This window comes from Varanus komodoensis, unplaced genomic scaffold (genome assembly GCF_004798865.1).
Source record: "Varanus komodoensis strain SLA01 unplaced genomic scaffold, ASM479886v1 scaffold6_2, whole genome shotgun sequence".
In the NCBI taxonomy this organism is placed as follows: Eukaryota; Metazoa; Chordata; class Lepidosauria; order Squamata; family Varanidae; genus Varanus; species Varanus komodoensis.
Window position 1 is genome coordinate 8677575 of NW_025336346.1, and position 20165 is coordinate 8697739.

The 20165-nt window shown below is 39.0% G+C and overlaps 2 protein-coding genes across 4 annotated transcripts in view; one reads left to right on the forward strand and one right to left on the reverse strand.

Moving 5' to 3' along the window:
* The window catches only part of LOC123034300 (centromere protein P), a 213830-nt gene extending 203394 nt beyond the window's left edge, over positions 1 to 10436 (reverse strand). The window contains exon 1 of the mRNA XM_044451549.1: positions 10349 to 10436. The gene's annotated coding sequence lies outside the window, so the exon portion shown is untranslated. The remainder of the gene's footprint in view (positions 1 to 10348) is intronic.
* NOL8 (nucleolar protein 8) lies at positions 216 to 18975 on the forward strand. 3 transcript variants are annotated; one of them, XM_044451541.1, is made up of 17 exons: positions 216 to 288; positions 2388 to 2583; positions 3010 to 3072; positions 3851 to 3929; positions 4560 to 4707; positions 5242 to 5310; positions 6416 to 8206; positions 9026 to 9130; positions 9706 to 9825; positions 10371 to 10455; positions 11226 to 11370; positions 13115 to 13198; positions 14216 to 14505; positions 15298 to 15427; positions 16419 to 16486; positions 17125 to 17207; positions 17864 to 18975. In XM_044451541.1, exons 2-17 carry the CDS (start codon positions 2445 to 2447, stop codon positions 17912 to 17914), a joined length of 3450 nt encoding a protein of 1149 aa, XP_044307476.1. In that variant the 5' UTR covers positions 216 to 288; positions 2388 to 2444; the 3' UTR covers positions 17915 to 18975. The 3 variants fall into 3 exon arrangements, with proteins under 3 accessions (XP_044307476.1, XP_044307473.1, XP_044307474.1); XM_044451538.1 differs by lacking the exon at positions 216 to 288 and adding an exon at positions 1263 to 1426; XM_044451539.1 differs by lacking the exon at positions 216 to 288 and adding an exon at positions 1441 to 1715.
* The last annotated feature ends 1190 nt before the right edge of the window (positions 18976 to 20165 follow it).

The following is a 20165-nucleotide window of genomic DNA, read 5'->3' on the forward strand; positions in this document are numbered from 1 at the left end:
CTGCGATATAACTGACCGGCTGGGAAACAGTGGCCCCGGCCGCTTCATAGAGATTAGAAAAAATTAGAGAGCGAAGAACCATCGTTTCGGGGAGGGGGAAGCAAGTGGTCTTCAGTCCAAGTGCCATGAAGCTCGCAGCTGCGATTGCATCCGCCCCACTAGTTTGCCTTGGGAAGTGCGTGCCGACTCCCTTTGGCTGTCCTGTTCGCAGGGGAGAACTTCACGCCCCTTCTTTGCTATGAGTGTCTTCTTTGGGGGGTGGAAATCCACATCAGCCCCTGACTGTTAGTAAGTGACAGCGCCGGCTCTGACCTCTACTACGATATTTGTGTGTGCTCTTCAACAGCTCCAGCGGATGTGTGCTGTGCTTGGTGTTCTTAAGGCTGCAGTCCTGCCCACTCCGGTCTGGGATAGGACCTGTCGCACTGAATGAAGCGCAAAAAATTGCCCGGAGCGCCGGGGCACTGTGGTCCTAAGTGACGGCTGGTGCAGCCAGGGTAGGACCCTGGAGCCAAAGTCCAGGGCCCTGGAGCCGAGGGGGGCCGGTAAAGCGGCAAGCATAAGCAAACCCCGTTTTATTCCTATAAGGATGATGATGCTGTGATTGAAGTGTGTTTAAAGGGGATAGCTGCACATGTTTGGCGTATTTGTTAGGGGTTCGACAAACATACCAAGAAATAGAATTAATTACAAGGCACGGGATGGAGAGTGCTAACGGTCATATTGTGTGCTTGGCAATTAACTAATACAGGTGACCATCTAAAGCCGCCCCTGCCGAGAAACCATTAAATCTGAGGATCAAGTTGCTTTTCTGCACACGAACATCCATACGTTGGGGGGGGGGCAACCTTGAAATCTTTTGCAGGGGAACGAGTCTTTTCAAGCTGGTGCCCTCCAGGCGTCCGAGACTGCAATTCTCTCCTTCCCTGGTAATGATGGGAATTGCAGGCCAGCACCTTTGGAAGGCACCAGGCTGGGCCGCTCTCGCATGCAAATAATTTAACGCTGGAGTACAGTGGAGGGCTGCTGCAACACCATCCCGTCTCCCTCCTCCTCAGCCCTCCTATCCTCGGGGACAGGCAAAAAACGGCGCCGTTGCAGGGGCTGCTTAGGGGCCGCAGTTCCTCCTCTCTCGCGGCGGACGCACGAACTAGGGCTTGCCGGCTGCACGTCCGGCAGTTCCGCGGAACGCGTTGCTCCGGAGTGCGTGGCGGAAGTGGAGCGGGGGGGAAAGCACGCGAGGAGCGCTCTGTTGGGACCACGCCGGGAGGGTCTGCCGGGCAGCGTGGAGGGGCTGAGCCGGTCCTTGCAGTTCCCGGCGGGTCTCCCTTCCTGGGCGCTCGCTCGCTTGCCTGGGCTTGGTGGGGAAAGGAGGAGCGCCGCAGCGCATTCGCGATCTCTTGCGGCGCAGCCGCGAGCATCCTAAGTAAGCCCTCTTGGTTTCGGGGTGGGAGTGTCAGGGACCGACCTGACTTTCTCTTGCGGGCTGATTGCGGGCACGTCATTCAGAAGGAAGCTTCGTCGAGCGAATAAGCTAAGGACTGTAGGAGGAAGTCCGCTTATGAGAGCAGCTTTAATTCGGACCATCCGAGCGCTCAAATGCAGCAACCGCCGCTGTGTCGCGCTTCACTTTTCCCTCCCTGGTCAAAACGTCAGAAGCAGTTGCGAGTTACCATTTCGAAAGCAGACGCTTAGGGCTCGCTCTTCCAAGCTGGGTCAGTACCTTCCATTAGGGATTTTAGACTTCTGGTGTCCTCGCTGTTTTCGAGCTACTTAGGTCGCAATCCTGTGCAAGTTCAGGCGGAAGTTGAAGGCTTTTTTCTGTCTAAAATGGCATAACTTTCTGGCTGAACTCCTAAATGCAAGTTCATAATGATATGGTTGAACTGTGGTAAATTGGAATTAAAGTGATGATAGGTTGGATGGGGTATTCACACTTGGTGGTAAACTGTTGTTTAATGCTACACGCATAAGCAAAAAGGAGTTTGCATACCCCTGACTCCATGCTCTTGCATGACCTGGAGAACTAAACCAGAATTTAGATTAACTTTAGCAGATTCCTGACTTAGTACTACATACACACCAAAACTCTTGCTAAGAAAGTGTTTTTGCTGGATTGGTTAAGGAGCTAAAACTCATTTTAAACTGAAACACCTGATTTGCAACAGATCAGGTATCTAAATTCTGGTAGGCATGATTTATTTATTCTCACAAGAAAAATGAAAGTGTCCACAAACTGAACACAGGCCTTGAGGGTTATTGTCTGTTTCCTGTCCTTGGTTTGGATGATCTAGTCTGCTGTCCTGCTGTCCTATATTTTTGAATTGCTTAAATTTATTTTTGGATGATAATGTGTATAATTTCAGTGTTAAACATTTGCCTTATAGAAAAGCCATACCTGTAAGAGGACATGATAGACTAGCACATTTGCTGAATTTTTTAATATGGAGCAAGCTGCAGTTACAAAGCGACTATATGTTGGAGGACTTGGCCATACCATTTCTGAAGCTGAATTACAGGAAAGATTTGGCAAGTTTGGAACTGTTAAAGAAACAGAAATTGTGACCCGGAAGGATGAACATGGTAATATATTTATACTGTTTAAAAGTACTTGCATTACAAAAATAGCAGCCAGGGTAGTAACCAGTAATATTATTCTAGTAACACAAATTACATTGTGTTACCATAAGCATAAGCAACCTCTAGCTCAACACCAATAGCATTAGTCTTTGTGATGGGTTTTCCAAGAAATCCTGTCACACAAGGTGATGTTATTGGATTTGCACCAGAGGTTCCTTGTACTAATAAAATGGCATTGTCAAATGTTGTAAGACTACAATTCAGTCTACACACATACCTAGGAGTAATGTCTGATCACAGCAGGCCTTGCTTTTGAATAAACATGCATACAATTATACTGATATTTTTCTATTCTAAAATTTTCTTTTTGGTAAGCTGTTTCTTTTTAAAGTCTGTTTTTGGATTAATTAGATTCTCATTCTTGAACAGGAAATCCTACAAAAACCTTTGCATATATCAACATCACCCTGTCAGAAAAAGAACTCAAACAATGTAAGTATGTGAACTTTGTTGGCAGTGTAACTTCTTGTAAGTGTGTCTCAGGTACTGAAACAAAACTGGTTAATAACACTGAAATCTGTAGGTAGGAAAACACTTTTGATTTACACAACTCAAGTGCATATTGATCTAATGTTTTTCTTGCACTTATAGTCTCTATGTTTAATTTTAAGCTGAGCCTCTTGAAGAACTTGAAAATATCTGTGTGTGTATTCTTGTAATAAAAGTAGAATATTCCCAATTTATCCCAACTGCTGTTGGAGAACCTTAAAGAAATCCTTTTATGAAATTACTCTGTGTGGATTTTAATATTTACATGTGAACTACTTAAAGATTTTATATTTCAGAAATGTATCAAAATAAATATATGCCTTCATATAATTTCATGCATGCTCCTATAATCATATTTCTGTTCAACCCTTTACTGATGTGATTTATTTCTGTTAATATCAATCCTACATTCCTGTTTTCTCTAAGACTTATAAAAACCTCTTCTTCCTTGCTTACCAAGCTACCCTTTAACATTCTTTCAAGTGAGAGAAACATGTGCATGTGGCTGAATTAGTATTTGAAGCCCATGTTTCCCAGTTCTCAACCCAATTTACCTATCCACTAGGCTGTATTGTTTTTCTCCTTGATCAGCAGTACTTGAGATAATTTGGTAGTTGTTGAAAACCGCTTAAAGTCCTGTAGGACTATAATAAATTAATAAACAATGGCTTATCAATATATAAGTTAAAACATTGTTTCTGTTTACATTTTCTTTTAAAAGGTATATCTGTTCTAAATAAGACAAAATGGAAAGGGGGGATGCTACAAATAGAATTAGCCAAAGAGAGCTTTTTGCACAGGTAATTCTTGACACTTTACAAACAACTTTTATTGAATTCCATGGGGTGCTTTATCAGAGGGTTTTTATGTTTTTTTGGTATATAAATGAATACATCTATAGGATTTTCACAGACATAATCATTTGGAGTTAAGCCAAACATTTGCTTTTTATTAAGCTTCAGAAAAGTATTTTTCCATGGGTGTTGGTTTTGAGGCATAGGACGTACACTATAACAGATTGCAATAATTGAATTGTGCAGAAAAGAAGAAATCTATACAAATGTTGGATGGACAGAGGTCAAACTTGCAGAACCAGCTTTTTATGTGTACCTCAGTGTCCACCGAAAGTGGGAGGGAAAACTCTACACTTATAATTAAGGAATAAAATGCTTTCTTTTCTTCTCTTTATCAGAACTTGACTTCACCATTCTCACACAAAAAATTTACTTCTCATATTCTTAATTTTAAAAGCATTACAGGGTGGTTGATGACCATTGTTGCCAGTATTGTGAAATGGGAGACAAAAACATGTAAATGTCAGGGATTTGCAGGCTCTGAGCTAGACTCAAGCTGCATGCATGTATACAAGCTCTTGATGCTCTTTTCAATCTCTTTCTCTTGACAAACTGCACTTATGTGCTGCCATACAGACTAGCACAGGAACGTCAAGAGGCAAAGATAAAAAGGGAAAAAGAAGACAGTAATGGTAGGGCCAGCATTACCGAATCGATGAAGAAGTCTGGAGTTGTAGATTTTAATTTGAAAGCAGTACCAGGAACAGAAGTGCCCAACCATAAGGTATGAGAAGTTTATTGGAAGTCATCTAATTGGTAGGCATGATGATGTTAGTCAAATTTTAGATTTAAAGGGTTCCCAGTAAAAGTTGTTTCTTATCATCTGCACTATCACTTATATGCGTCTTTGTTAAAGTTGTTGCATTTGATTTCCAAAAGCCATGATAAATTATGTGGAGGGAGATATCTGAAAGACAAGTTCTTTCCAATTGAATCTTCCTGCAGTTTAAGTTTTGCTTCAGAAGCCCCTCTGTATGTTTCACCACTAAAACAGGCTTGGTTGGTGGGACAAGGTTTTCTCTGTGGTGGCCACGTAATTGTGGAACTCTTTCCCTAAAGATGCTAGACTGGCATCTTCTGTGTTTAGTTTTAGATAGGCTACCACAACCATTTTTCTATGTGACTTTTGAATTATTTTAAATGTGTTAGCTCTGTTTGTCTGTGCGAGATGTTTTAAAGTTACTTAATTGTTTTAAAGTTTCAAATTGTATGGACAAGTAACTCAGAAATAATTCTATAATTTTGTTCTCTTTCATAGAACTGGGTTGTTGGCAAATTCGGCAGAGTTTTACCCATCCTCCACCTGAAAAGTCAACACAAAAACAAAATATCCTTTTCTGAAGACTAGGTAGATGTTAGACACAGGTAGTTATCACTACCCAGTTCCTAATACTGGGTTGAACCCAGATTCTTTCTTCAGTCACTAGAAGGATAAGACTGGCAGACATGCCCTCTCAAGAGAAATATCCTTCTGATGAAGATGCTTAATACAAGCCACCACTTACTATGGGGGGCAGGAACCTGCAGCTTTCATGTGATGTTGGTTTGTGATTCCAGCCATGTCTATTTATTGGCCTGGCTGACTGAGACTGAGAGAGTTCAGCAACATCCAGAGGATTATATGCATAAGTTGCCCCCGCCGGTCCGCAGTGTGATAACTGCAGCTGTACCAACCTGTGGCTGGTCTAAAACAAAAGAAATCAAACAGGGACTATCAGTTGAAATCATTAATCAAGAATAATGAAGAGCCCCAAGAATGCAACAAATACGTTGTGTTAAAAATATTCTGAACTGAATGGTTCTAAAAATGTTTGCTTGTGTGTGATTAGAAGTAGCATGTATGCAGTATCCTTTTAATGTTTGTGTACATTGATGCAGGAGATGAGGTTTCAGTGACTCAGCAATGAGGAATTGGCTTGCTGCCAGCTAGGGTTGTGTGGCTGTGCATATTTTTTTCCCCTACAATGTGGCTTGGCTTGCTGTTCTTCATGTGTGGGTGCAATGCATGCAAACTGTTTGAAGTGTTTTGTTAATGCTGTTTCAGGATGTGTCTGTATTTATGGCACAGCAGCTGTACTGTTAGCAGAGATCTGGCTTTGCATGTGGACACCATGGTCATGTGTTTCCTTTCAGTTCTTTGGTTCCTGGGTGGTGTACTTGAACATCTTCAAAATGCATTACATAAGCAATTTAATAACAACACATAATCCTATATCAGGCGATAACATGATTACACTGTAGCCTAAACCTGCTCAACTATAATTGGACTAGTTTATCATGCAACTACTTTTCTTTTGGAATGCAGGGAGACAGGATTCTCTTTAAAATTAGTGTTTTCTTTTTAAAAGAAGGAAAGCAAGCAAAGCTTTCTCTTAAATTTCTGAATTTTTGCCAGCAGAAGGGTAGTTATTTTCCTTAATTCAAGGGATGACATCATAAAATATGACCCTTCCAGATATTGCCATAATATAAAAAAACTGGATCAAGACCTTCCTGAAACAGTTTCCATTTCCCAGCTTACTTGGCATCTGGAAGAAGGTGATGATATCATAAGTAAGAAACGGCAAGGACAGTTTCCTGTAACCAAGAAGCCACCTAAAAAGAAAATGAAAGTACAAGACAAGGATAGTTTAAGCAGGACAGAACTGAATTCATGTTGTCAGTTTTCATCAGGAGCAACAAACAGAGCCCAAGCAAAAGTGGTTCAAAACCAAACACCTGATACAAAAAAGCAAAGCAAAGAGTGCTTTGTAGCTCAGAGGCTTGGAACTGGTTTAACATCTTACAGGAATATGAATAAATTGTCTGACAATGCTATGGATTCTGAAGAAGAAGAAGAAATCAGAGCCATCATAACACGAGAAAAAGAAGTGCTCAAAGATAATCATGGTACTGAACCTGAAGATAATGTGGAAATTGTCGGAGACGAGTTTGAGCTGAAATATAATACTCATTGGTCTGTACAAAAAGCTTATGATGTCAAGGCAGCATGTAATGGCATGGTAAGGACTGATGAAAATGAATCCAGTTATGATTCAGCTGACACAGATGAAATTATAGCAGTGACTAGAATGCCAAATAGGAAAAATACTGATGCTCTAAAGGGACCTAAGGCAGGCAACAAAGGAATGGATGGCACGTCTGAGAAAGGCATATTAACGCATGGTGCAGGTTCTAGATCTTCTGACTCAAATGGGTTAATACTTGATAAACAAAAAGTGCAAGAAGGATCAGTGCCTGAAAAAGCAAGATATACTACGGCTGCTCAGATTCCTGAACAGAGCAGTGTCAATAATAAATGCAAGTCTGAGGACGGCGAAAGTTCTGATTCATCTGTTGGCACAAGTGAGCCTGATGGTGATTATGAAGCAGTGATGCAGAGCTGCTTCAGACTTGATCTTACATTAGAAGACTTGGAGAGATTAGCCAGTGAAAAGATCGACACTACAGATGAAGATGATACGGGAAGTAACCAAAGCAATATTCAGTGCAGCAACAATGCATCTCCCATTAATAGTACTAGCAGTAATATAAAGAAAAACACAAGTAGCCCTACTCTGAAAAAATACATCTGCCCAGAGGAAATTGTTTCCGCCCTTCTAGAAGAGAGTTCTGATGAAGATAATCCAAAGAAAAAACATGTAAAGCCGAAAGTTCAGCCTTTCAGAGGAATAGGGTCCCTAAATATGAAACTGACTAAGAATGAATTAGGCACACAAAAAGGTATAGCTAATCAGACTACTTCTAACCCTGTTCATCTAGACATTCTGAAAAATGTTACAAGCCCTCGGAGCTCAGACTCTGCAAGTGAAAGGGTTAATCACAAATCACTTTCACTAAAAGAAATTAAATCAGACTCTCACAAAGAAAGTCGTTTATTAAAACCTGACATTTCTGACACTTCCAGTGCAGAAGCTGGCAAAGTGGAAAGCAGTGATGTGAGTGTCACATCTAAAGAAAAGCAATCCAAAAATGTCAAATCACTTTCCAAGAGATCCAGAGTAGAATCTCCCATTGAAGTTTCCAGTCTTGTACAGAGTAAGAATTTAAGTAGTCCTCTGAAAAAGGAAGCAGCCTTTCTGGACTCTGTAAATACTACAAGCAAGTCAGATACAAAGGCAAAACAGCTGCAGGATAATGAAAGACGGCTGACAGCTCTGCAGGAGAGGCAAAAAGAACGAGAACTGCAGAAGAAACTTATCCATGGAGCTTTGACCAGTGTGGTAGCTTTATTTTTATACTTTGTGTTTATTGTGAAAGTTTGTTCATGCAATGGGACTTCCCTATCTTCCTTTCCCCAGATCTGTTCCAAAGGGTCTCCTAAACCTCCAGAGCAGATTTGGGGCATGTGCAACAGCCTGCAGGAAAGGAAGGGGAATTGGTTTTCCACTGGCAGCACACTACCATTAAATACCGACCTAGTAGTTGTATAGAATATTTGAAGATACAGAACTGGAACTTGGGTAAATAGCAGCATTAGATAGCTTTAGTAAATAAAGTATTTGTAATAGTGGCTGATCATAAAACCTTGCATTTCAGAATTATTGTCCCCTGCAGCCATAATATCAATACAATCAATGGGGCAATCTTGTATGTCTTTAAGAAAGAAATCCTGCTATATTCATTTGGACTTGAGTCCAATCATCTTGCAGTCATGAGCATACTTAGGCTGCAAACCTAAGCACATATATGAGGAAGTAAATCTCAATACAGTGGGACTTAATTCTGGCTATACATGGCTAAGATTGTGCTGTAAAGACCAGTTTACAGCACAGTGTTACACATGGTTACTCAAAACTAAGTTGAGGACTTGAACATAGCTTCTAAGTGCTTAAAGCCAGGGCACAGGATTTCACCTTAAAATTGGGAATGTGCTCAGGCAATGCTTTCCCATTATCCTTTGTTTATACTGGAACAGCAGATACTGAGTATAAGTGCTGTGGAGTAGCTTTGTTATGTCTTTTGCCTAAATAAATACATAAATAAAATGGAAAGTGCTCTAATTTTCCATACTCATCGTGATTTACAATCTGATTTTGTAGGAAACGCGATCAACAAATAAGCAGAAACATATAGTATTTGATTCAGACAGTGAAAATGAACAAGTAGTCTCTAAGGAAGGATGTTCAGGAGAGCCGCTGGGAAAAGTAAGTAGATGAAAATGGTTTCTAATAGATCCAAAAAATTGCTCTAGAATCTTGAATACATGTTGGAGAGGCTAATCCAATACATGTGCCTGTTCTTACAGTTACTGGCACTATTTAAAAAAACAAACCTTATTGAAACTTCCAAGATACACAGAATCAACAGCAGCAAACAGGGAACATTTTAAGCAACATTTAATGGAAGATAATATAGAAGAAGAAATACTGTATTACCAAAAAATGTAAAAAAAAAAAAACCTTCCAGGCATTTTCCAACATGCACTCCCAAATGTCACTGTTGGTACTCTTTCTTTACTATCCAGAGAAGGGATAGACAAACTTTTCCAAAACTCTTCTTGTAAAGGAAATTGATGGAAGAGCTGTAGAAATGTTAATCTCGTATTGTTTTCCTGAATCACTCAGGGTTTGGAGCTCATTGCTTGTCCCATATCATCTAATGGAGTGTGTTCTTTCTTACAAATGAACAGAGCTTACAAAAGTATTTGGAATTACTTTTAGAATTAACTGATTATTAAAGTTCTGTGCTTATTTCTTACTTATTTCTTACTCTGCCCAAGGGATTCACCACTAAAACATCTGGGAAGTTGTTTGAGAGCAGTGAGGAAGACTCAGATACTGCCGATGAAGAAGACAGATTCAGAATCAAACCTCAATTTGAGGGTAAAACTGGTGAGAAGGTTAGTAAATCTCCTTACTCTTGCATTTCTGTAGATGAATTTTCCCTAACCATGTTAGGAAAAACAGTTCCAAATACATGTTCCCATGTTTACAGCTCAGCTTGTAGACCTTGTTAGTTTCATCATTTTTTACCCTAAGTCATGGCAAAATTTCTCTTTCTGACAACAAATAGCTTTTCTGTCCTTTGATTTCTTCACCTGCCTCCCCTGTAGGTGAAGCAGCATTACATAAAGTTGAGTATCAGACCAGTTATGCTTGCACAGAGGTACCTTTTCTCCTCCTCCTCCATTCTAACTGCATCCTGTATGGTCAGCTTATTTTCACCATAAAAGCTCTCTGTGCAGGAACCATACCTTTCCAGTGTTTGAGTATGTGGGACTACATCATGGAAATCATGTTTATAAATGTTACACTTCCAAAGGCTTTCTATCTCTATATGTTTGCACATAATGTCACTTTTAGCACATGGCAATTACTAAAGACTGAATATCTGGCATGAACCATGAAAGAGGGAATACTAACCATCTATTTTTTGTTGTTGAAGCTTTTGCATTTGCAGTCACGATTTGGCACAGATGAAAGGTTCCGTATGGATGCTCGCTTCCTGGAAAGTGACAGTGAACAAGAAGGTTAGGTGTTGATTGCTTTGGAGAGCACTTTACAAACCTTTATTAGAAACAGAACCTTATGCTGTAATCATCTTAAATATTTCATATTGCATGTTACCCACTACTTTTCCAAAACGTGTCAAAAGCCTATTAACAGATATTGTCCCCATTTTCATAAGTGATGTAGAAAGTGGGAAAAGAGGAATCACGCACCATAACTGCTCTCTGCTAGAATAATCGTATGAATTACTCTGCACGTTTAAGGAGAAGCAAGGTCACCTTTCAAAATACTCTTTTTTGCAGTTTTGAGTAACTTATATAGATTTGTCAGTTCCTATTCAATATAAAATATTATCTTACAAAACCTTCCTGAAGCCATTACCGCTGTGAACTGAGAATCAACAAAATAGTCTTGAAAGCATTTTGCTTTAAATGTGCATTAGGGTTGTTAGGCTATATACATAATTGTGCATCTACTCAGCCTAGTAAGATTCTACATCATCACAGTACAGCAAATTCTCGAGGGTGGACTATGGTCATTAATGTGGTTTGTCAGTGGCTTGTAAAGTAGCATGTAATGTCAAACCATAATTGGATTAAACAGTGCATTATAAACAGTTTCAAACTGTTTGATGTCCTGGTTAGGCAACCCCTGAATACAGAATGTTCTACCATTGAAAGCAAATCATGTTTAGGCATGATGTCTGTATGCAGCCAATATGACAATGTGGTGCTGAAAATTGAGCCTGTTGAAACCCTTCTTTAACACTAATGAACTTTTCTCCTGCTAGATGAATCAAATAAATTGGAAATGGATAAAGAGGAAGAACTCACTTTAGAAAAAAAGAAAAATCTTGAGATCTTGCAAAGTCTTCTGCATATTGGTGTAGAACCTCCCAAACCTAGCAAGCTAACTGCAAATACCAGAAAATTCAAGTATGATCGTTTTCTTATTGGGGGAATTCTGGCGTGCTCTAAACATTCAGATGAATGAAGTGATAGAATGTATCATACTTCTTACCACTAATTTATTTAGTATATGTACTTTCCTATAGTAAATTGTACTCAGTGTCTCACAACAGATTTTAACTGATCAAAGAACAATTTTTAAAGAAAAAGTGTTTGCATGTTTGTTGCAGAATAACTATTTAAAAAATCAAAAACAATTGAAAATATAACTGACTGTTGGTGAGGGAATATTAGTATTCAGTGCTTTCTTTGTTAAAAACTCTAGTTTTTTGTTTATGTTTCCTGGAATACTATCATGTGTTATGAGTAGTAGAATAGCAAGAGCTCATGGTCGTTGCAACAGAACTTGTTGATGGCAATGCTGAAACTAAGGAGTTCAATTATTACCACTCCTAAGGTTTTGTATCCTCTTTGGCTTCAGGCTTAACATTTCCCCACAGCACATGGTCCTTTAGACTTGAGCAAATCAAGCTTCAGTCTCCTTCCCAGCTCTACTATCTGTGCCCTATCATCCCCACAGTAGGTTTTATCATTTGTTTATGACAAATTTGGCACAGGAGTTTTAGCAAGACCAAGTAAGGATTCTAAACCAGCATATACTGGACTGTCTTCAGCCCAAGCACCATGCAATCTTAGAGCATGCCTTCCTTCATCGTCTCTTATATAGCTTAGTGCTATTGATGCTGGTCCTGTTTTGATACCATGGCACTGAGTAAGTGAAATTTTCATGCAAATCTTACGGAAGGAGCAACTGATGAAATCTCTCTTGTATTCTATGTATCTTGAATAGATATCAACACAAATGCATTATTTGAGTATCAGGACATACAAATACAGCAACATGATTTTGAGTATATAGATCTTTTTACTACTAAGTATAGTATTTGTTTATAAAGTAATGCTTGAGTCTCTAGTTGGTATGATATGTTTGAATGAGAAAGCTCGTTCATTCCCTGCACTTACAAAAGATAAACTAATTTGTATCTGACAAGCTGAATGTTAATAAGGATGCTATGATATGAACCATTAGGGCAATTCTATACCCCATTTCTGGGAGCAGGCCCTACTGAACTCAATGGGACTTATTTCTGAATAAATATGCATAGAGTAGCACTATAAACAATTTATTTGCCTTGCATCCTATTTGTCTGCAGTCAAGGAGGATATGAACACAATGTATATATTTTTAATGTAGGGATTCTAGTCCCAGTTTGGTGTCCCAATTCTGACCTTGGAAACATGCTGTGAGGTTAGAGGTGGGATAGTGATTTCAGGGCACCCCGCCCCTCTCCCCCTCACAGCTGGTGTGGAAAGAACTGTGCTGGTTGCTGCACCAAGGCGAGAAGGCCAACCTCGGAGACAACATTGGGAGGGGGGTTTGCAGAGAAGTCGTGAAGCTCTGTCAGGATATGGTATATTCTGGCAGCATTGCAGCCTGTCGTCCTTCTGGGCAAAAGACTTAGATGGCTGATATTGGGAGTAAGTGTCTAGTAGCATGGGAGAGCATGGAGGCAGCTTTTGCCTCTGTGCCCTTCTCCCCTCCTTTGGATGCTGGTACTTCTTCAAGTTCAGAAACGTGTGGCAACCACATTAGATTGTGTTGTTATAAATGTTGCCATGGTCTTCATTGGAGGAATGTTTGGAGGAACTTTGCCCATGACACCTAGCTTTAATTAAAAGTACTCAACTCATTCTCTCTCTCCATTTTCAGAGATATGAATACTGTACGCTATGACCCTACCAGGCAAGAACATGCAGTGTTTGAACGAAAGCCAGAAAAAACTGAAAAAGAGAGGTAATTCTTCCCTCAACCTTGTATGGCTAGAGTTAATCTGCCATTTGCTTGGATGGTTTTCTGTTTCAACTCTCTATGACATTCTTTATCCACATATCTGTTTTATGCAATAGTGACTGTGATTAGTGTGAGGTTTCTTCTAATTATAACAGTAACAGGGAAGGGAGAAAAGGTGCTTGCCTTTCTTTAGAAAAGACAAGGGGTACACACATTCATAACTGTTTCTTGCTAGTGAATTAGGCTTCACAGAAGTGATGGGTTTCTCTTATGGAGGAGGTAAGATTGCTAAGCCATCGGATGCTGAAATTAAACATGGTGTTGTTTCTGAAGTGTAGGTACCTTATTATGCAAAAAAGCAAGTAAAATCAGTAAAGCAATGCAGTCACCCTTCAGCTTTTTACACACTGAAGTCACTATGGAAAATAGAGTGTGCAAGACTGTGCGTTCATATATCTCTGTCATAAGATCCTGATACAAATAATCAGCATAAGGTAGTGGACAACATTCAAAATTGCACTGACAGAGAGGAGTTCCAGAAAACTAATTTCCCTACCACACTTTTTCTGTGGAAGCACCCACAGATGCCTGGAAATGCTTCTCTAAGGTCTGGACAGCGAGGAATTGCCAAATTCAAAGGACTGGGTTTGGCAGGGGGACTGAAGGGGAAAGTAGGATCCCCAGAAATAGGATGGAGGTGCCTTCTGTAAGCAGAACTTCTGCTCTTAAGAGTGCCTCCTCCTGACTTTTGGGGTAGCCCCATACCATACCTCACCCCTTTCAGGAAAGCCTCCCAACCTCCTTGCAATGTTTTTGGAGGGCTGTAGGGAACATACTTGGTACCTTCTTCTTTCTTGGTACCCAAGGGAAAAGGGGGCCAGGAAAGCTAGTTTCCTGGCATGTCCTTCTGCCAACACCATGTTGGATGTTTCCCTGTAAAATAAAACCTGCAGAATGTAAGCCTATATATAACATATAAAGTATAAGAAATTCAGACTAATTTGCATTTTATTCCTACAGCAAAGCTAAAACAAAGAAGAAGAAGGAGGAAGTTCAAAAACTGCCTGAAGTGTCTGGAGAAATATTTTACAGTGTTGCTGTGGATTTGAAAGAGGTATTTGGATCTAAAAAATGTGATGGAAAAACAGCATACATACCATGGGACAAGCATGAAGATGTGAAACAAGCAAATCCAGCTGATGCAGAGGCGTTAACATTCAGTGCTGGTGGAAATGACAAAGAAGAAGAAAATAGTGGCTTTGCTTTCTCTTTTTTTGGTGCTGAAGAGGAAAGTTCACCTATGAAAGAAGGTACCAGTATATATGCTAAGGTTATAGTTTCAGTTTGTAGACAGGAGCTTTACTGAATGCTCTCATAATTTCTGAATTTGACATTTGTAGGTTGCTTTGTGCAGGGCAGCTCCAAACACTGTCACTCAAATTTTCAGTGGGAATTGATCATTAGGATTATATTATACCATTACTGAAGTATTTTTGCTAGCTTCTTGTTGCCTTTCAGGCTGAATGCAAAGGATGGTGGTGACCTATGAAGCTCTAAAATGCAAGAGTGTGGCATATCTAAGACACCATCTCTGCCCCATGTTCCATTAAGATCTTTAAAACTGCCTGGAAATGCTCTCCTTTGAGTAAACCATCTGTGAATTAAATCATGTCCACAGGATTGTTCAGAGATACATTCTCAGTCTGGCTCTCTGCTTTGAAAAAAACCTTCACTGAAGACCATGAAAGTCAAAGCCCAAACTTCTTTCAAAAGTGGTGTCAGATGTTTTTATTAGAACTGTGTGTTTTGGCCACCTGTAGCATAGAACATTAGAAAGTTATTTGTCACTCTTAAGCCTTCAAGTGGGAGACATCCAATTAAATACACTCATGGAACACAAGAGAAGCTTTGCTCATCTAGAATCCCGCTAGTGTATTATCATTTCCACTGCAACCATGATCAATCTTTGTGCCTAATGTAGGGAGACACTGTTATAACCTCAGAGTGAATTATTTCAAAAGTTTGTGTGTTGGATTTCTTTGTCCTTAAAATCTCTCATCTTTGAAAGCAAGGATGGTTTATGCCTTTTTTCCCTTTTGCAGAACCCTATGTGATTGAAACAATAAAGCCTTCAAGAGTCACATGGCAAGAAGATCCACGTTTTCAGGATAGTAGTTCAGAAGATGATCCAGATGATCCAGAAGTAGTTGAAAGCAAAGATGTTACGGAAATGTAATTACATGAATAAAGGGGTATTGATGAAGAATTCATAAGGGGAGGTTGAATAAACTCCAAATATCATGCTGTGATCTAAGGATGCATTCCCTAAGACAGGGGTGGGCAACTTGTGGTCCTCTAGATATTTTGGCAAAAGCTTGCAGCATACCTCATCGTTGGCTATGCTGGTAGGGTTGAGTGCAGTCATAAGTGTCCACTTCTGAAAGGCCACAAGTTGTCAGTGCCAATCAAGACCAAAGTTGGGGAATCTGTTCCTTCAGAAGTTGTTGGACTCTAATTATCATCAACCCTCACCAGCATGGCCAGTGATGAAGGGAGTTGTAGTCCAACATCCAGAGGACCATCAAAACAACAGTCTTGTGCACCATAAGGACCACAAAATCATTTCTGACCCAAGTCCCACACTTGCCCTAGATGAAACTCCGTATGTTCCTTTCCAATGCCTTGGAACGACTGTGGTGATTTACCCCACTGCTATATTTGCTCATGTCACATCCCAAGCCCTTTCTGAGGTTCCCAAACATTCAGAGGGCCTTAGGGGGCTGGCATGGGACTGCAGTTACGAGGAGGACAGGAAGCCCCATTATGCAGGTGGGCTTAAAAGGTTTGGATACAGCCCTAAATGTGCACTTCATAAACACTGAATACAAACTATTTTCAGTATTAAATAATATTCCTCAATCTTGAAGAACATAGGTTATTATCTAATTTCTAAGATCCTGATCTCTGATAAGTTCATCTCTCAAAACCATCCTTCAGATTCTAATTTTAAAAAATATAACACATGAAGAGCACAATCCATGCTGGCTGGGTGTCATGGGACTTCTTTCTAGCTAAACATGCATAGATTTGTATCTTAAATAATGTGTATTTAAAATTATTCAAAGTTGAACTTTTCATTGTTTAAAAATACATGTTCATTCTTTGGGTTGATTGTACGATTAATTTGTTTTGGACACTGGTAATGTCCTTGCTTGCTTTTCAGGTCTTCAGCTGTACCACACTCAAACATTAGATTTTTCTTCTTCTCCAAAGATGATATTAGATTAAAAGGTAAAAACCAGAAATGTTCTGCTAAATGTTGGATTTCATTTATAACAAATAAACATTTAATTATCAGATTTGTTCCTAGTTGTTACTATGAAAGTTGCTTAAGCACAGTAATATGATAAGTCATTTTATTATTCAAAGAAGTTTAGCTTGATTATCTTTAACTCAGAAAAGTAATGATTTACCCTGGGAATTAGTTGGGTATGAGTTACTATTTCTGTCACTCTTGCTCTGCCTGTTGGATACATGTTATGTTGTAATATTTCCCCCCTTATGTTTTAATAGATTTCTTTACTGACAACCAGTAATTTGAATAGAACAACTACAATATTGGGAATGCCATATGTCAAAGTATAGCTTAAGATTCTGACACTATTAATTTTTGTCCCTTTGAGTAATCTTTGTCCCTGCCAGTTTGTAAGTGATGATTAATCTAGCAGGCAGCTCAACAGAAGGGTGAGAATGGACCACAGGGGCACCAAATCAGTGAGCCCTCCTGTGTATTCAGCTATTAAAGCATCAAGTATTTCATCTAGGACAGGACTTGGGTTCTCTCCCTAGCAGTGATAACATCCTTCTTCTGTACTTGCAGTAGCAGCAAGATTTAACAGTTATGTTTGAAATATTTATCTCCTTTCTAGAGGGCCCAAAGCTCTTCTGCAAATCCTCCAACACTGATGAAGATGCAGAAGACTGGGAAAGCAGGCGCCAAATGTTACTTGAGGTATGTGAATGAGAGAATTATTGGTATGATTCATTGGTGTTCTAGGTAATCTTTTGGCTTAGAAGTTATTCTTAAAATTGCAACACTCCTAAACCTTTAAAACTAAGAGGGAAAAGCACATAATATTTGCCACCCTGCTCATGCAGATCATGTGAATTGCATGTAACTAAAATATACAGTTTACCTGTAATTCTTTAGTTTGTTGTACGTATTAAATTAAAAGCATTTTTTGCCTTTGGTTGTTTTTTAAAAGAAACATGACCCTTAATAAAATATGCACATTATAAAATTATACCTTGGACAGAGCAGTCCTGCCTACCAAGAGGCACAGGAAAATCTGAAGGTGGATTAACTTTTTTATTCAAAGCTCTGCTAGGTCTGTGCTAGCAAGACATCTCCCCCCCCCCCACACACACACACACTTTGGAATACAATTTTCCCTCCAATTAGTTGCAGTGCTCTGAGGTTCATGTACATTACTTCATCTGTCCTAATTCAACCAATAGGGTAACTTGAAAAATTTCAGTCTACACCTTTCAAAGAATTGCCTCTTCCTCTGATGTGGAGTTGGTTAATTCATGAGTCTGAAAACATTTGAACTAGTAACTTAAAGTGTCGAACTTCTAGTAATTACATTAAATTTGCAACATTTCCAGGATTGTCGGAAGAAACATAAAGATGCAAGAAGGAAAGTTAAAGCAAAATAATGAAAACAATGATTCTGCTCTTCAGCAGGAACGGTGGACACGCTTGCATTCAACAGTGGGAAAATGGAAGGTGTGGCAGGAAACGCACTTACAGATGATTAAAAATATAAATTGATGCTGTTTATGCAAAATGTTGTGAAATCAGAATAGGCTCTAACTGTGCAGTATCTGTATTGTACCATATGGACAATTTCCATTTCCTTCCAACCCTTGTTCATAGGTTTTTTGTTTGAGGAAGATTCTTAAGCTACAGGAAAACCTGCTATGAGTGTTGAGTGTAGTCCTTCGCTTAGCTAGTGGCAATAATAAATTAAACAATCCTGCAGAAAACTTGAAAAGGACTAAGGTTAGATTATGTATGTATTTACGTATGTTTATTATTACTCTTACAATGCTTTGAGCCTTTATGCTACACTTGGAAAGGGAAGCATTTCTGGCAAAACACATACAGGTTTCACACCCCCTTCAAGGGCAGATCAAAGAACAGATAGATATTGTAAATTAATACTTATTTCTAAGAAGTAGCTGTAGAACAGTTTGGCTGAGGAGCAATGACAACAAAAGTCAAAAACTTGGATAATGTAAGATCTTACAATAGAACAAGTGCAATTACACCGATGGAGGAAAGAGGTAATGTTTATGTTTGTATTTGATAGATTAGATGTATTTGTACAGTTATATACAATCAGTCATATTGTACTGGGGTGTTATTTCGGGATGCTTCATATTATTATTAAATTTATTTTTGTATCTTGAAAGACTTGGTCCATATTAAAACTAAACTTTTTGTTAATGCAGTCCTGCTACTGTAGAAAAAAGGCCCACACACCTCAGTTTCACTTGTTTAGCATAAATATATTTTGTTGGACTACTATACAGCAATTCAAAGCCATCAGTATGTGAGCATGTTCATTGACATCAGTGGGATGAATCACACTTTTTGGTGAGATTCAATCTTCTGGAGTAGATTAGAGTCACCCAATTTTGAGAGACTAATTTTCTCACTGACTAAATGTGCTATTTTAATAAAGCAAAATAGCTGGTTTTTTTATAAAATAAAACTGTATTTTGTATTTGTTCAAGGTGAAAAGAAACAACACTATATAAATCATCACTTAAATATCACAGTGGAAGTTTTTTATAACTAATACTCTTAGTGAATGTGTGTTTTACTATTGAGTAATGACTGATCATGCACAGGATTTTTTTTCTAACAGTTGTCACTGGCACAATTATAAATTGCAAAGGCTAAATAAGATGCATGGTATACAAGATACTGTGTTTGCAGTTAAATCAAACATCTTTTTTTTACCTGTAATACTGACAAGCATTTGGCTGGATGCTTGCAGTTCATGTAAAGGGCAACTACTTAGCCATCCATCAATCTAAATATGTGAATAAGATGACTTGGACAGAGAGAGCAGAATTCTTAAAATGGTAAGTGATTTTGGAAAGGGTAGATTTGCTAATAGTGAACATCCACAGAAAGGAAGTAAAATCCACTGGAAAGTGAGCCAGCTTGGGAACACAGTGTTGTATGCTGATTCCTCAGAAACCAAAATTGGTTACATGATCTTTAAAGGGTGACTTATATTAAGTGCAGCATTTCTCCCATGCAAATTACATGTTATTAAATGGTACAAGCACGAAAACAAAACATGCATGTGTAAGAACACAGTGAGGGGCAGGACATATTTGACATTGCAGCCTAGGCTAGGCACTGTTGTAGGCTTGTCAAGCCATAACAATTTCCAAATATAGAGATAAAGCAATGTCAGCATGAATCTGAAAAAAGTCAAAAATAGGGAAGTTAAAGTCTACTTGGTCTCACTTGGAACAAATGGTATTACTGATTTGTTTTTAATAATGTTTATTTATTTCAATGTGTTATGCTTTTATGGGAAACACTTTATGATGATGCTGGTATTACAGAAGGAACAGAAAGAGAACTTCTTTTGGTACAAGAATGTGGGGAAAAGCTCCTTGAACTGTCATCAATATAGTCTTAATTAAAAATTCATGAAGGTTTTTTTTAATATCTCCAGAACATTTGTTACAGGATCAGTGATAAATTTTGTCACCTTAGTAGCATGTGGAAAAGTGTATTTCATTTCACAATATTTGGAAATAACCTTTTCCCCAGAATTTATGGTATGGAAATGCCTACATATGCTGGCTGTTGATCTCACCATTTAGGGACGAGAGAGAAAGAAATAATTTAGTGGCTAGTTTTCCAGTTAAAATTAAGCTA

Excerpts from the sequence above, each read along its gene's own strand:
- NOL8 (XM_044451541.1), top strand. The coding sequence starts at position 2,445 with ATGGAGCAAGCTGCAGTTACAAAGCGACTATATGTTGGAGGACTTGGC. Across the intron at positions 14,506-15,297 it reads AAGTTCACCTATGAAAGAAG|AACCCTATGTGATTGAAACA; the intron begins GTACCAGTATAT and ends TCCCTTTTGCAG. Across the intron at positions 17,208-17,863 it reads GGCGCCAAATGTTACTTGAG|GATTGTCGGAAGAAACATAA; the intron begins GTATGTGAATGA and ends CAACATTTCCAG.